Genomic DNA, 14,994 nt, shown 5'->3' with positions numbered 1-14,994 from the left:
AAAAGGCCTGAGGACCCAGTTGGCAGCAGTCCCTTGGTGTTTGGGGTTGTGGTAGACCTCATTACATCATCATCATTATCTCATGGTTCTTTTCTCTTCTCATGCTCAGTCTTTTTCCTGTTTTAAGGAATTGTTTATTTTATGTTCAGCTTTTGATTTTGTACAGCAGCTTTGCTTCCTACATAAATCAGCTCTGTGAGAAGCATAGGAATAACTGCTTAGCCCTTTTGATAGATTTGACATTTGTTCAAGGGAAGGATGAGTATGCTCTGTAAATACCTTTGAGGCCCCTCACTTTTGTCATATAGGGCTTCTTTTCATTCATGAACCAACAGAACCAAAAAGAAGGCCTGTCATAAGTTATTCTTACTGAAGTGTTTTGTTTTTAAATTATTTTTGAGCATGTAAATTTATCTAAACAACAGATTTACTTTAGATTTAAACTATCAGGCAGAGAGATATTTACTAGTAGGCAACTAGCTAGATGTTGATCACAATAGACAGAGCATATTGAGATTGGATTTAGCTGAAATTCTACAGTTATGGGAAAGCCATTGAAGCTCAACTTTGCTTGCCAATTCTTTAAGTGAGGATCTGTCTGCAGGACATGCCAATCACAAAGTTCATTTCCTCATGATGCGTTTAATATCATTCATTCACTATTCATTTATTTTGGCGAACTTATAGACACACGGTAGCCCTCTTGGATTGCAAATGGAGTGGGTGTATGTTTGGAATGAAAGAGTTTGTTATCCTGCGCTCCACTGTGAATAAACTTTCTAAATATTTGTTTTGGAATGAGCTGTTATTTTTTCCTCCCTTAATTTGATATCTCGGTGGCTTTTTTAAAGGAATTCTGCAGAATTTTTTTCAATTGAGATGCATATTTCAGTCATCAGAAAATCTGCAAGGAAGCTGGAGCAATCAACATGGCACATCTTTACAATTTTGCTTATGAAAACAGACAGAAAAATAAGGAAAGTTTAGACTTTATCGCTGGGTTATGATTATTCATGTGATGCTTTAAATACATTGATAAAATCAAACTTCTCCTGTGCATGACCTCATCTTCCTTGAATTATAGTTAATAAGCTTGGTAGACCTTTCTGATGGTTTAGATATCATGACACATTTCTACTCCCACTCTAGCTGCAGATTGGCCTGGGATTCACACTGTTTTCAATTACATATCATTTTTAATTCAAAGTTTTCTAATCCCAGGCAGCAGTCAAATACCACTGTGATAAAATTATGGACTGATGGAGAGAAGTCATTGCTGCTTTGAGACAATGACCTTTGTAAAAGTCATAACATAAATCTGCAGTATCTTCACTGTTTCAGACATGACATCACTTTATTAGACAATACTGGTAATGGTTTAGAGTGATGGACCTGAATCCTACACTATCTATTAACAAAAAGTCAATGTAATTAGAGAATATTTTCACCACATTAATGTTGTAATGGTTATCAGTGGTACTCAAAATTTTCCTGTCCAAAATGCCTTGGTATGGTCCATTTTCAAAAATCTATTTTCTTAATCAAAGAAAGTGTATTTTTATATATTCATGTAAAATAATGTAGTAATGTAGTCAGTATATAGTAAATATTCAGTAACTACTATGTTGTATGAAACACCAGTATAGACGAATCAAGGATTATCATCAGACGTCCTTTTTAATCAATCATATTTTTATATGATTGATTAGTGTATAGTAAACTAATCAGTAAATATTCAGTAACTAGTATGTTGTATAGAACACCAGTATAGAAGAATCAGGGATTATCATCATCTTCCTTTTTAATCAGTCATATTTTTAGTACACCTTCTTTTCCATAAATCACATTTTAGAGTCCTTAGTACTGTCCTCCGGAGGCACATATGGGAATGACTATCTCTCTTCCTTCACTGAATGTACTTCACTAGGCAGATGTTTTTGAAGAGATTCATTGAAGTCCACAGATTGTTTTTCTTCAAAGTGGAAGAAAGAACATAATTGCTGTGATTTAGGTTTAAATCTTTTGATGGCACTGTTTTATCTCATTTGTACAGATCACATAAGATGAACTGCAGAGGGTTTGGGTAGAAATACAAAGAAAAAACGAGTGAATGCCTGTGGTCGTGGATCTGGATATAGGATTTTTTTGTGATTTAGTCATCCAATAGTTTTTCCAAGGTGACCATTGTACGTGGGTTGGGGATATTGGAGGGCAGGCCAGAACTAAGATTAGCTGGAGTTAGAAGACAGAAGCCAGAGGGAGAGAGAAAGGTAGATACATGATGAAAGGCTCAGATGAAAAGCAGTGGCTGGACCTGAGAAACCAAGAGGAAAAACAAACAAGGTAAAGCATCAGGATAAGGAGAAAGCAAGAAATGAAGGGGGAAAGGAAGAAAGTGTGCGAGTGAGTGGAACTACAGCTGACCTGAGTCTTGTGTTTGGTTTAGCATACTCGGCTAAGGCTTTCTCTGATTGGTTGGCAGCTTGGACCTGGAGGCTCTTGGGGCTCGAAGCACCCCTCTGACTCCTCTGAAAAAGAGGCAGAGAAATAAGCATAGAAGCAGAGAGAGAGAGCGAGAGTGCTGGAACGGAAACTTGCAGTCACACTGACTCTATCAGCCACTGAGAGCAGAGCTCTAAACGCTCTGCGCGCACTTATACACACTTGCACACACTCACACACGTGTGCTAGTATCTCCGCGTCCCTCTAGGCATGGACCAACCCACTGCTGCTGCCGTTTTGCTGGCTTCTCTTGTGCTTCTGGTAAAGTTCATTAACTTTATTTCTGTTTACTCACTTCATTAGAGTGATTTTCTGGTATTTACCTTACTTCATGCTTGTTATTTGATTTTGAGTCTCATTTGACTTTTGAGTGGGTCTTTATGTGACGACAAAGCTAGGTATTATTAAAAGATTTCATTAGGTGAATGGAATGTCTTCTGCAAGGTTGTGTTTGTATGAAGGTCCATTTTTAAGAAGTCTTATATGATGGGGGTGTTTTTCCATGAAGACCTGGTACAGTCATTTTCCATAAGGAAAGGCAAGTATGTTGATGCTGTTCTCCTGGCACAACTGATTTCTTTATAGGTTGGAAGTTTTTGCAAGACAGTTAAAAAAAAATGAGACTGTGAAATACACAAATACAGTATATGGCGATTGGATGGATACAAGGGTTTAAACAGATGTGAGGTGATCATATGACCTCCCAATTAAATAGCTCATACCGTGTATATTGATGTAACCCAGAGTCTGTGAAAGTGAGCTTTGTGTTGGAGGCTTCAGGCTGTCAAAGGCTGCCCTTTACACAAGTAAATCTACTACATCACATTCACAGCTCTGCTAATGGCAGGTCCTATCCAGGCAAGTCTCCAGTTTGGGAATGTCATTGGCATTTCAACTTTACATTATTAATCTAAAATTATGCTACTAGGAATCTTCAGGTTAGCAGTAAAAATGCATCACAATATAATAAGCTTACATTCATAAGATTGAGCATGGTGAATAGTCCCAACTGGAATAATCAGCCAGGGCTCTAGTGAAAATAGACTGATGAGGAGGGAAGGTGTAATGTGTCTAAGCAGTAGAAATGATCCAGGGACTTGATTACAGTGACAAGTCGGGCATTTTAGATTTAAGGTGTGGTCTATCCTGCTAAGAAAATAACTGTAAATCAAACAAATCACAGTGTGGACTTGATATGTTACCAAGGCCTGAAAATAAAAAGAAGACTGGCTTTTAACAATCTCAGTAATGAAAACAATTCAGCATGACTGTTAGGAAATCCCAGTTAGTCAGAGGACGAAAAATATAAGCTGGTTCTCATTGTTATATAAGGATAGTTAAAACCAGTGTTATTGATCAAACACTAAGAAACCTTCAGTGCTTTGTTGCTTTGGAATTCGAAGGTTCTATTTGCCTTTTTTGTTATAAATGTTATTTATGTGCAGCTGAATATATGTAAGAAGTTTTATACAAAAACCTTTCACAAACATAAAAAGTATTTTTTCAAAAAGTTATAATGGTGTATCCACCTTGACCTTTCTGTGGATCAAAACTTTGTCAATGACATCGACTGCAAATCTGCTAATAAATAGCTATCCTCTATGTTCCATTGTAGTATTTTTTTATTAATTAATTAATTTATCCACATTTTCCGTACCGCTTATCCTACACAGGGTCGCAGGTGAGCCTGGAGCCTATCCCAGGGAACTCGGGGCACAAGGCGGGGGACACCCTGGGGTGCCAACCCATCGCATGGCACAATCACACACCCATTTACACACTACCGACAATTTGGAAATGCCAATCAGCCTACAGTGCATGTCTTTGGACTGGGGGAGGAAACCGGAGTACCCGGAGGAAACCCCCAAAGAAAACTCCATGTCCACAGGGTGCAAGGCAAATGTGCTAACCACTATGCCACCGTGCCCCAATAATTCATTCATTCATTCATTTATTCATTCATTTTCAGTAACTACTTTTTCCTGCTTAAGGTCACAGTGGATTCGGAGCCCATCCCAGGGATGTTAGAGACAATTTAGAGTAGCTACTGGTATATTTTTTGGGGAGGAAACCAGAGAACTTAGAGGAAACCCATACAGACATAAGAGAACATGTGAAACTCCACACAGGTAGTAACCCAAGCCCAGGATCGAACACAGGACCCTGAAGCTATGAGAGAGCAGCACTGCACTCTGCATCCTGCAGTAGTTTTCATAGATTTAATTCATGATTCCATAAATCAAAGTCAGCTAGAAAGCCTTGAGATAACATCTAAATGATTACACTCACTGCATACAAATAAAACAGTCCCATTGGCAGGTGAGTATTATGATCTAAAAAATATATGTTCCTATTTTACTGAGGGATTCTGATATGAATCAGACAATGAAAGCAGGCTTTACTATCCTCAAAGTTTGCCAATGCTTAATTATCATTATCAGCTTTAAAGCACTGTTAATACACTGTTAATATAACGATAAGAAGAAGACGTTTGTGATTTATATCAAAAAATATATCATTTTTATATCAATTTAGCCCTTAGCTGCTTTTGGTTATCTTTGTCAAATGAGTAGCCTTTCAGTAATTCAGTGCAAATCTACTGATTGCTTTCAAAAGAAACTGGGCAACCGGGACAGGAAAATCAAGCCAGAGGTTTATTTTTTCAAATGTGGCCTAACTAAAGTCGTTTCATACAATCCTTTGCTACTATGACTTTCCCCGTGCTTCATCAGTTGTGTTTAGATCTTGCTAACCTCCTCTATTGTATGTAGTTCTGCAAGAGTTTGATTTGTTTGTGGTAGTCCCTCTTGAATAATCTGGAGCTGCATATGAATAATGCAGTGTTTTTGCTACTGGCCCAAAGGAAACAAACTAGCAATGTCATTACCTTGTATCTTCTTTCTTCATGAGGGTTATTCTTTATCCTTAACTAAACAGGATGCCATATTTCTGGGACGGAGCCAATACTTTGATGTATTTTTTTTCCAAAGACCCTGCCAGGCTTTTGCTTAGCAGTCTCAGTCTGGGGATAGAAATGCTCTATTATTTTGCTACTTGGCTAAAGAAAACATTTAGCAGCTCAGTAGGTATTTCAGAGCAGGTGTTTTTCACAGGACCTCTTCATCCTATGGTCCCAGTCTGGACACCACCACTTAGATTGTCTTCATGGGATAGTACTGCAAAAGGAGCTTCCTTAAATGCATTCCCTTCACTCTTTTGTGCACTTAAATGACCCCCATTTGTGATATTGGCTAATGCTGAAATGTCCATTATTCTTGTGAGAAACCGTGAGTAACAGTGGGTTCACTGGGGACATTTCCATACTCCAGAGCACACATATGAGTAGCGTAGCCTCAGATCAATCACAGGTTGAGACATTTCTTTGTTCCCTCTGAATCTTGGTTTAGCCTGGCTGTCTGCTGTCACGATAGAGACTAACAATTCTCTAAACACAACCCACATGTCTCTACATGCATCTTTTTTGTCTATATTTGATTATTTTTATCTTATGCTTTAAAAAACATAGATGAGTCCCACTTGAGGCCATGACAACTTTACTCTTATTTGTTTCATTTGTTTCATAACTGAGCAAACGAGGTGAAATTTTCTAAGGGTGATGAGTCCCATGTGAAAATAGCATTATTTTTTGATCTGTGATCTTTGGCTTTGAACCAGTTATGAAGCCGCTGCTCCATTGGCTGTCACGGCATGCCTGAGATGCACATTGTCCTTGCAAGTGCTGAATTCAAGTTCTCATAATATTGATCTTGGAACCAGAGTCCTATCTCATATATCCTCTGAGTGAAATTCTTCTCTCTCCACAATTATCATGAGGGGTAAAAAATAGGCTTGAGCTTGTTAAGAAAGGCGTAGTGTTTCACACTGAAGGGGATGACTCTGACACCTGACAGAAATAAGCTGAAGGAAACATGAGAGTTTTGTCTATTTCCTACTAGACGTTATCGTCTTCCATTCACTCTCAGATAGACACCTGCCTGCTTTCATTGGCTTGCATTCTCTCCTCTGGTTAGCACTTTTTTCTCTCTAATGCTCGTGGGCTATGGTGCTGATATGCTTTAGTTTTCTTGAAATGGCTGTTATCACCAATGACAGTAAAATGTGATTCACAGGCATCGTATATAGCAGTGGCTTGTGACCATAGATTTTGAAGGGGCAGGGCAACATTAAATCACAACATAGCCTCAAACAAAATTAATAATTACATAATTAATAATCACACTTGACTTATTCTATATGCTGTATAGTGATATGATATGATGTAGTGCTATATAGTGATATAGTGATATGTCTATAGTGATACTATATACTGATTTTGTTGTTGATTTTGTGATTTTGTTAGAGTAACCCTATAATAGACAGTTGTTCTATTATTAAACTAACTATGTACATTAATTTTGAACGAGAGAACAGAAAGATTTAGTCTGGTCTAAAAGCGAGCACTACAGAACAGACGAATAGCCTAACAAAAAGTCAAACAATACAATTCCCTCAGACTGAACATTGCTGACATAATACTGCCACCTCATTGTTTATTTTTTTTAGTTAATTTTGCTTGCAATTTTTTGTCACACCTTTAGTGAAATCAGACATTATAGTTTTATAAGCAGTTGGTGCAAATTAATTTTTTCAAATTGTGTTCAATGCAGCAGGTGTGCGAGACAAACACAGAAAAGGTAATATCATTAACTGTCCTGTCCATTGCCCCTCCCCCATGCATAAACAAAAAGTCAAAGAAAATGCAAGCATGGGGCAGCATAATTCCTGCCCCAATGGCCCTGTTAGCAGTTGTGTATTTCCTGTGCAATAATAACTCTATGGAGTTAAATAGGTTGTTGAACATGCCGCCCCATGACTGCGCAACATCTAGAAGGATGACAAAATCAGTGGAACACGGGCTTATATCTGTCAAATAGCAACTTTTTTTTTTAAATATCTTTGGGCACTAAAAAGAGCTGTGAATGATGACTTTATGAAAATTAACATTTGTTGAAAGGCTGAAATTTATGGTTAGGGTCTGTACCCACCTATCCATACGGACATGTCACCACTTTCTCTTACTGAACATCCTTTACTATACTCCTACAGCATCCAAGTATAATTAAATGCATGTTGTAAAGAGTGCTCAAAGAAACAGTGGGCTAATGGTAATGAATGAAGACTGTCTTGCTGAGTGCCTATAATTAACTGGTTCATTAATTTAAAGCAGTATAATTGGACCTAGTTTAAGCAGTTGACTTCACATTGTTGCCTCACATGCCCTTGACCGTTGCAGTGACGGTTTGGATCTGACAGTGAAGGCCTGTGTTGTAAAGGACTCTATTGTGGACCAGCTAGGTCATTTCAGTATTTCATCTGTCCTCACTTTAAGTTAATATTGCCAATCACAGAGTGAGTTAAAAGTGCTGACAGAGTGAATGTAGATATTTGCTAAGCTTCACTGGAGAAGAGGAGTTGATATTGTGGCTACATGCCGCTTCCAAAGAATTAGGGCAGGAATGTGTGTGAATGTTGAACTAAATAGTGCATACATATTGTATGGTGACTGAAATTATATACATTCATTCAAGTACAGTATGAACAATGTATTAATTCTTTCTAACTCTCTCTGCCCCTCTCCCACTCCTATTGCCACAATCTGTAGAACTCACGGACAGCGAGATCAGAGGAGGACAGAGACACTCTGTGGGATGCCTGGGGCACGTGGAGCGAATGCTCACGCACCTGCGGTGGCGGAGCTTCCTATTCTCTCAGACGTTGCCTCAGTTCCAAGTAAACCACTTTTTTATACTCTTACTGAGCTCATTCTTTTTTATAGATCTTCCTGTTACTCATCTCAGCATTTCTGTCAATCTTTGAAGCATATATGGGCTACATAAAAGCAAATGTAACTACATCAATGAAAAGAACAAAATAACAAGTATCCCATATCAAAAAATATGATACACTGCAGAAATGTTATCCTGAATATATACTGAATTTAGAAATGTTTGGAATTAGAAAATTTCAAGCATTTGCAAAATGTCTAAGGATAGGCTTGATCATCTTATATTTGTTATATAATTATTTCATGATGATAAATATTGGATAAATGTTTTATATTGTAGATATGATGACTTGGTAAGGTATTTTTTGTAGTGCAGAAGCATTCTTGTGCTTTAATGTATAGTCATCCAATCCAAAGTAACTATGCTCAGTGCATAGTAAAGGAATCCTTTTGACTCGCCCGTTGGGAAATTAATTAATGCTTGACTCGTACCAAGTCCCTGATGTCCCTTGAAAATGACACCATAATGAAAATATCCATGGATAATTTGCAGAATGCACTTAAAGGAGTCAGGTGTAATCCTTCAATTATAAGTGCGCTCAACTGGTTCCCATTAATATCCTTCATGGATGGAAGTGAGTCCTTCTCACTGCATGGTTTAATATGGCCTAAATTGACGTGGACATGCTTCTAATGATGCAAGTAAATCTCTGCATGAATACTTCTCCCAGGGGCTGTAATAGAAGTGCTCAAAATACACTTTATTTGACTTTTAAACACTCCCTGTGGGTCAGGAAACGCACTCTGTTGCTTGCATTTTCCAGGCATATGGGCTCCAGGCATTGTCTGTATTTCAGCAGATGACATAGCTGGTGAAACAAGCAAACTTGATTATCGACAGCACAGAAAGTACATCCAGCAAATCACAACCCACCTCATATAGTGGTGATTCAAGAAATTCAATTAAGGAAGGGGAAGGGGGGGTGTACACACAGTCAGGAAGTGAGTTGTAGAAAGAATGATATGACACATGAGACTGCTTTCTATACAGATGTCACGTTTATTGGCTGAGGAATATTTGTGCAATGAGCTCATGGATTTCATGCTTTGTGATCTGCATAAAGCTTAGCTCCACAAAAGAAATACTCATAAGCCCTTGGACAAGGGGGTCAAGTCTGTGTTACCTTTTTGTCTTGATACCTGCCAATGTGACAGGATTATTTAAGTAGGATACATCACACCTATGGGGCCGGTGTATTGCCGCCAACCGTGCTGAGGTGAAATAGGATGTTATATTGCTTCAGGCCTATAGTTTGAATATTATATTTCTTTCTGGTTTCACTATATGACCTGCACAGGGATCATAATAATGTTATTGGACTTTACATTGCCTGTGTCTGTTAATCTTTATATGGCTTCTTTACAAACTGAAAATGGCTCTGCTTGGCGTAGCAAACCTTTCCAACAAAGCTTTCTTTCCTCACTCCAAAATGAAGCAGCGTTTCGCCTTGCGGTTTGATTATACAGAACACTTTTCATTAAAGCCTCGCTGTGTGAGTGAGAGCTGCTCGGTTGAGCAAACCTCAAATTGAAATGGCAATAAAATTGACCCCTGTGATTTCGTGTTAAGAGTTGTTTGAGGTTCGACTCTTTACGAGGAGTTGCGGTCGGGATTTGGAGCGCAGGGGTGTGTTTGTGTGAACTGACAGGCCTTATTGAGGGTGAGGAGTTTGGAATTTGGGTACAGCAGGCAGTCATCGCGTGGGAATGGGGTTCAGTTACCCTGGCTTTGGTTGCAGATCAAAGCCCTATTAAACGAACCACACAAGGTCTTTATGTGCTACTGAGAGAAAAATTGTAAATACTCTTGCAACACCTCACCCATGTTCCCCAAAAGAAGGCATGTAGTTTATACACAAACACATACACTCACACATGCCAGTACACACATGGATGTGCCTCAAAGTCTGTCAAATATCTAAATATATATAACTACAATCAAACCACAGCTCCAACACTCTCATCAGCTCACCCACACACACGCACATACAATCTCCAATCATATAAACTATCATTATTATACCCTTCCTTTCTGGCCAACTCGTGTGATTTAATTTCATCTCTAATTATAAAATAACAATTAGTAAGACAGTAAAACAAATCCTACAGGAGAATTATTTTCAGTTGTATCATTCAAAAAAATTCAAAGAAATAGAAATAGAAACAGCATGCTTTACTACTAATTGAATTTTTTTGAGAAAGTGGCAAAGAATCCATAGAATTATAGAGCTTGGAAATATCAAAAACACTACAAAATGGGCAAATGATGGAGACATGAGAAATTTGGAGAACCTGACAGATCAGTGATGTGTTATATAGAAAAATAATAGGCCTGCATTGTGGTTGCGTGTTGGAAGAGTACATTTTGGTTTTGCCTCAAATCCTTGCCAAACCTCCAAAGTCCAGTGTTGGACAGGCGGTGTGTTTGTACTAAGCACAGTCTCTCCAGTACTGATTTATGTTTGTAATTATAAAACAAAAAACAATTTAAAAAGTATTTGAATGTAAATAAGTTGAACACTTAGAGTATGTGCTGAAACCTTAATTAACACCAAAAGTAAGGTAACGCCTGTAGTACCAATCACTGATATTTCAGCCAGTATTGTGTTTGAGTGATCAGAAAATTCAAGATCATATGATTTCAATTAGCCGTTGGCCAGCTCAGTAGAGCGTAATGTCACGCCACTACGTGTGTGTTCTACACAACAAGAGCGATCTCACGTTGAAATTTGTTTCAAGTACAGTATTAGACTAAAGCAACAAAATATTTATTGACATTTCCTGCTGAATAAACGAATGGTAATGATGAAACAATAGATTAGGTGTTGTATGTTACAGTAATTACAATAATACAGCAGTTGTATGTGTAGACATAGATTATATTCATGGATTTAGACTTGGGCTGGGCTGCATGTGCTGTAATTGCAGACATCTGCAGCCTTTTTGTCGTTGTTGTTGTTGTTGTTGTAGCAGCGGCCACTAGTCAGAAGTCTCAGTTGTGAGATTCTGGTAGCTCACTCAGCAGACATATACCATGCATTACAAATTAGCCATGAATTTCATGACAATGTTCAAGGACCGCCTACAATATCATTTGCAGTAATAATAAATATTTAATTACTCTATCGATTAATCATTGTATGTGGCCAGCCACTTTAATTCACAGTTGGGTTTTGTGTGTGGTTACTTTTGCAACATATTTATAATATTGGAGTTCCAGTTTTCCTCTGGTCAGGGAAAGAATTTATGCACTCCTGTTCAGAAGTGCTGTTTTAATGAACCCAGCGGAAGAATTGGGGCTGTGGTAGCTGCATATTTGTGTGCTTTGTGTCTGCCAGCGATCCTGGGAATCAAACTTCAGCTTCATTCTCGTTTGCGTGATGTCATGATGTATTGTTCACTTTCCCTTGTCTCGTTTAAAGCCATAATGCTCACCCTCAGCCTCTACAGAGTCTCTTTTCCTTCCTCAAGACAGACATGGTGACATGATGAATCACCTGTGTATTATTTTCACATGAGAGTCTATATCTTTACTGTCTGTCCCTCAAACATCTCGCATCAAAGTTGGTCTGGGCCCCATGATGCACTGTTTGACTTGGCATAGGCGCCAGTCTGGATATGTCATAGGCCTAATGCTTTTGCCAAGCTTTAAGGATTTTGCTTTTGACTCCAGAGTCTCATCCATGGTCTTCTCAGAAGTAATAGTATAAGGGCCTTAATCCTTTGTCCATGAATTATGATATTGACATGTAGCCTCTAATCACAGCTCCAGATCTGCTATGGTCTTGTGACACCGGAATTTCACGTATGTTACTGAAGTCGAATATATCCATTGGAATAATCCTGTGCTCTTCATTGATCACTTGTCACCCCTAAGCTTCAAAGCATGAGGTGGACTCCAGCTTGAAAGTACATTAAGCTAAATTTGGATGGAAAATGTCAAGGGGCTCTCTCCTAATAGACTATATTTGACTTGTCGAATCCTACTAATGATATGCTGTCTGTAGTGTAGCTGAAAGAGATGGAGAGAATGTTGACTGACTTTGATCAATAGTTGCTTTGTTAAGTGAATATCCATCCGAATTTGGTTACCTTCTCACTTTCACAGGACCTGTGAGGGGCAGAATATCAAATACCGCACGTGCAGTAACGTGGTGAGTAAACATTTTTGAACAGGTGTGTTTTTACAAGCAGTGGGAGTCAAAATGTAAAGCTGAATGTTATCTTGTGTTCAAAAATGTACCATTTGTCTTCTTCCTCTTATGCCGATGACTCCTTCCTCAGGACTGTCCACCAGATTCCGGAGATTTCCGTGCACAGCAGTGTTCCGCCCACGCTGATGTGCGCTACCAGGGTCGCTACCACGAGTGGCTGCCAGTGGACAACGACCCCGAAAACCCATGTGCCCTCAAATGCAAGGCTAAAGGCACAGACCTAGTAGTAGAGCTCGCACCAAAGGTGTTAGATGGAACTCGCTGCTACACAGAATCTTTGGATATGTGCATCAGTGGAGCCTGTCAGGTTTGCACGCTATCTGTAACCAACTCTAGTAATCTTGAGATTCTTTAGTAGATTTAAGCAGTGTCATGTTGTGGTTTCTATGCTGTGTGCCAATACAACTACAAACACAGAGATGTTTTATGTTGGTTTTGATCTTCAAAGACAGTTCTGGTCACACTTGAATACATATTTGCAATGTTACATGTCTAAATCACTAAAGGCACAATTCAAATTAACCTCACTGTGCCTCTCTTTTCAAGCTGCATGATGTAGCATGAAGAATGCTGTGACCACTAGCATTTCACACACTTAACATCCAAACAGGGACTGAAGCCACTTATTTCCATTTTGATCACACTTCCTTGAATAGAAACATACTGAATCCTAAAACGTAATTGATTTAAACAGCAGAAAACTCAACAGAGGTATGGTTAAATTCCAGTCTGTGAGACGTCTTCTTTTTTTTTTTCCTTTTGACAGATTGTTGGCTGTGATCATGAGTTAGGAAGCACTGCTAAAGAAGATAATTGTGGCGTTTGCAATGGAGATGGATCCTCTTGCAGACTTGTGAGAGGACACTACAAATCCCAACATGCCAGTGAGAAGAGTAAGGAGAAAGTTTTTTTTTTTTTTTAATATACAGTCAGTCTATTATCTTGTGTTATCCTGCTAAGATCTAATAATGATACCCAGTGAGCTTTGTACTCATTTCTATTTGTTTAATTTTTACTACAGCAACAGATTTTTTTACCTTAATGAAGAAATCATGATGTTATTTCTTAAAAATTTTAAAAAGAAATATTTTGTTTGTTGATTGGGTGACTGTTGCTATAGAAAGATGTTCAGTGATTATTGCATGTTTAAACTGCATAGAAATTAAATTCACACTGGATGCAGCTTATCTGCATACGAGCTAATAGCAAGAGAAATAGCAAATTATTACATTTCCTACCAGAATCCCATGCCAAAAACCACGCCATCCTTTATAGTATTTTTTTTAGACATTTCAACTTGCCATTTCTTTGCAGAATGTCTTTACATGTGCCTAAAATTTGCACAGTACTGTAAATGATGTTTACCATTGCATATTTTGAAAGGTTTGACAAGCTGTTTAAATAATAGCTTTGGTTGTGCATGCTATTTAAGAATGTCAAGTTGTTGTTTTTTTGTTCACTCTGTAACTGCCACCTGTGATTAATTTAAACCCCAGTGCACCTGCAATGCACATCTGCTGTCTCAAAGCAAATGTACTCTGTACTGCTTTATCAAAGAGCTTTTAAACTCAGCAGAGTTCTGGTGAAACCCTGCCATAATTAAAGTCTATACTTTCTGCTACTTGATGCAGTTCATACAGTTTCATTTTTATGAAGTTTTGATGTCACTGTCTGTACTGCATCATTATGAGTAGGAAATAGTGGGTTAAATGTAAAGCCACAGCCAGACAAGTCTATGTTTTGCATTTTTTTAAAAGTTGATTATAACTAAAAAAATCCAACAGAGTGTGTATGGGACATATACCCAAGCCAAGCCGATCCTATTAAACAGCAAGCGGCATAACATTCAAGTACAGCCATATTCCAGTCATCGCGCATAGTGTTAGTTTTGTTTTCTATTGTTCTTGGTTTTACTCAAGTGTTCCTGCACAGCTTAGATCACTTTAATGATCACATCTGACTGCAATGAAAAGCTTTGCATTCCCTTTAATCATTCCCTCCTTTTTCTCTTTCCCCCAGCTGAGGACACTGTGATTGTTATTCCTTATGGAAGTCGTCATGTGCGCCTGGTTCTGAAAGGCCCGGATCACTTGTGTAAGTCTTGGTAGGTCCAGGGGCTTCCATTCAGAACTGAGAAGATGAAGAATGGGTTTATCCTGTTTATTTTCAAATGTCTAAATGTAGTGTCTAAATGTAGTGTCTAAATGTAGTGTAAGTAGGACGGTATTCCATGGCGGACTTGCTGGCTGTGAATAGAGAAATCCTCTTAAACAGCTAGAATCACCGAATGTTCAGATGTCACTGATGGCTCCCAGGAAAACTAATTTCATTACACTTTTGGTAGTTTAAATTCTGATGCATACTGCATTCGTTATTTAATGCTGCCAGATTGTTACAAGGCCAAGTGACGGTCTCACTGATACTTTCTGGGTG

At 38.4% G+C, this 14,994-nt stretch overlaps 1 protein-coding gene across 8 annotated transcripts in view; it reads left to right on the top strand.

The window, feature by feature from the left end:
• Window positions 1-14,994, top strand: part of LOC113540242 (ADAMTS-like protein 1) — a 104,579-nt gene that overhangs the window by 62,992 nt on the left and 26,593 nt on the right. For 5 of the 8 annotated variants that reach the window (XR_004578062.2, XR_008301598.1, XM_053233236.1 and 2 more), the window contains exons 3-7: window positions 8,165-8,292; window positions 12,456-12,501; window positions 12,632-12,868; window positions 13,328-13,454; window positions 14,581-14,655. Coding sequence is in view for 6 of the 8 variants with exons in the window: in XM_053233236.1 (XP_053089211.1) it covers window positions 8,165-8,292; window positions 12,456-12,501; window positions 12,632-12,868; window positions 13,328-13,454; window positions 14,581-14,655 (613 nt within the window). In the remaining 2 variants the exon portion in view is untranslated. Of the gene's footprint in view, window positions 1-2,303; window positions 2,764-8,164; window positions 8,293-12,455; window positions 12,502-12,631; window positions 12,869-13,327; window positions 13,455-14,580; window positions 14,656-14,994 lie in introns of those variants that run through there. The other 3 variants (XM_053233239.1, XM_053233238.1, XM_053233237.1) reach the window with 2 other exon arrangements.

This window comes from Pangasianodon hypophthalmus, chromosome 4 (assembly GCF_027358585.1).
Source record: "Pangasianodon hypophthalmus isolate fPanHyp1 chromosome 4, fPanHyp1.pri, whole genome shotgun sequence".
In the NCBI taxonomy this organism is placed as follows: Eukaryota; Metazoa; Chordata; class Actinopteri; order Siluriformes; family Pangasiidae; genus Pangasianodon; species Pangasianodon hypophthalmus.
This window is presented reverse-complemented; position numbering and strand designations above follow the sequence as displayed.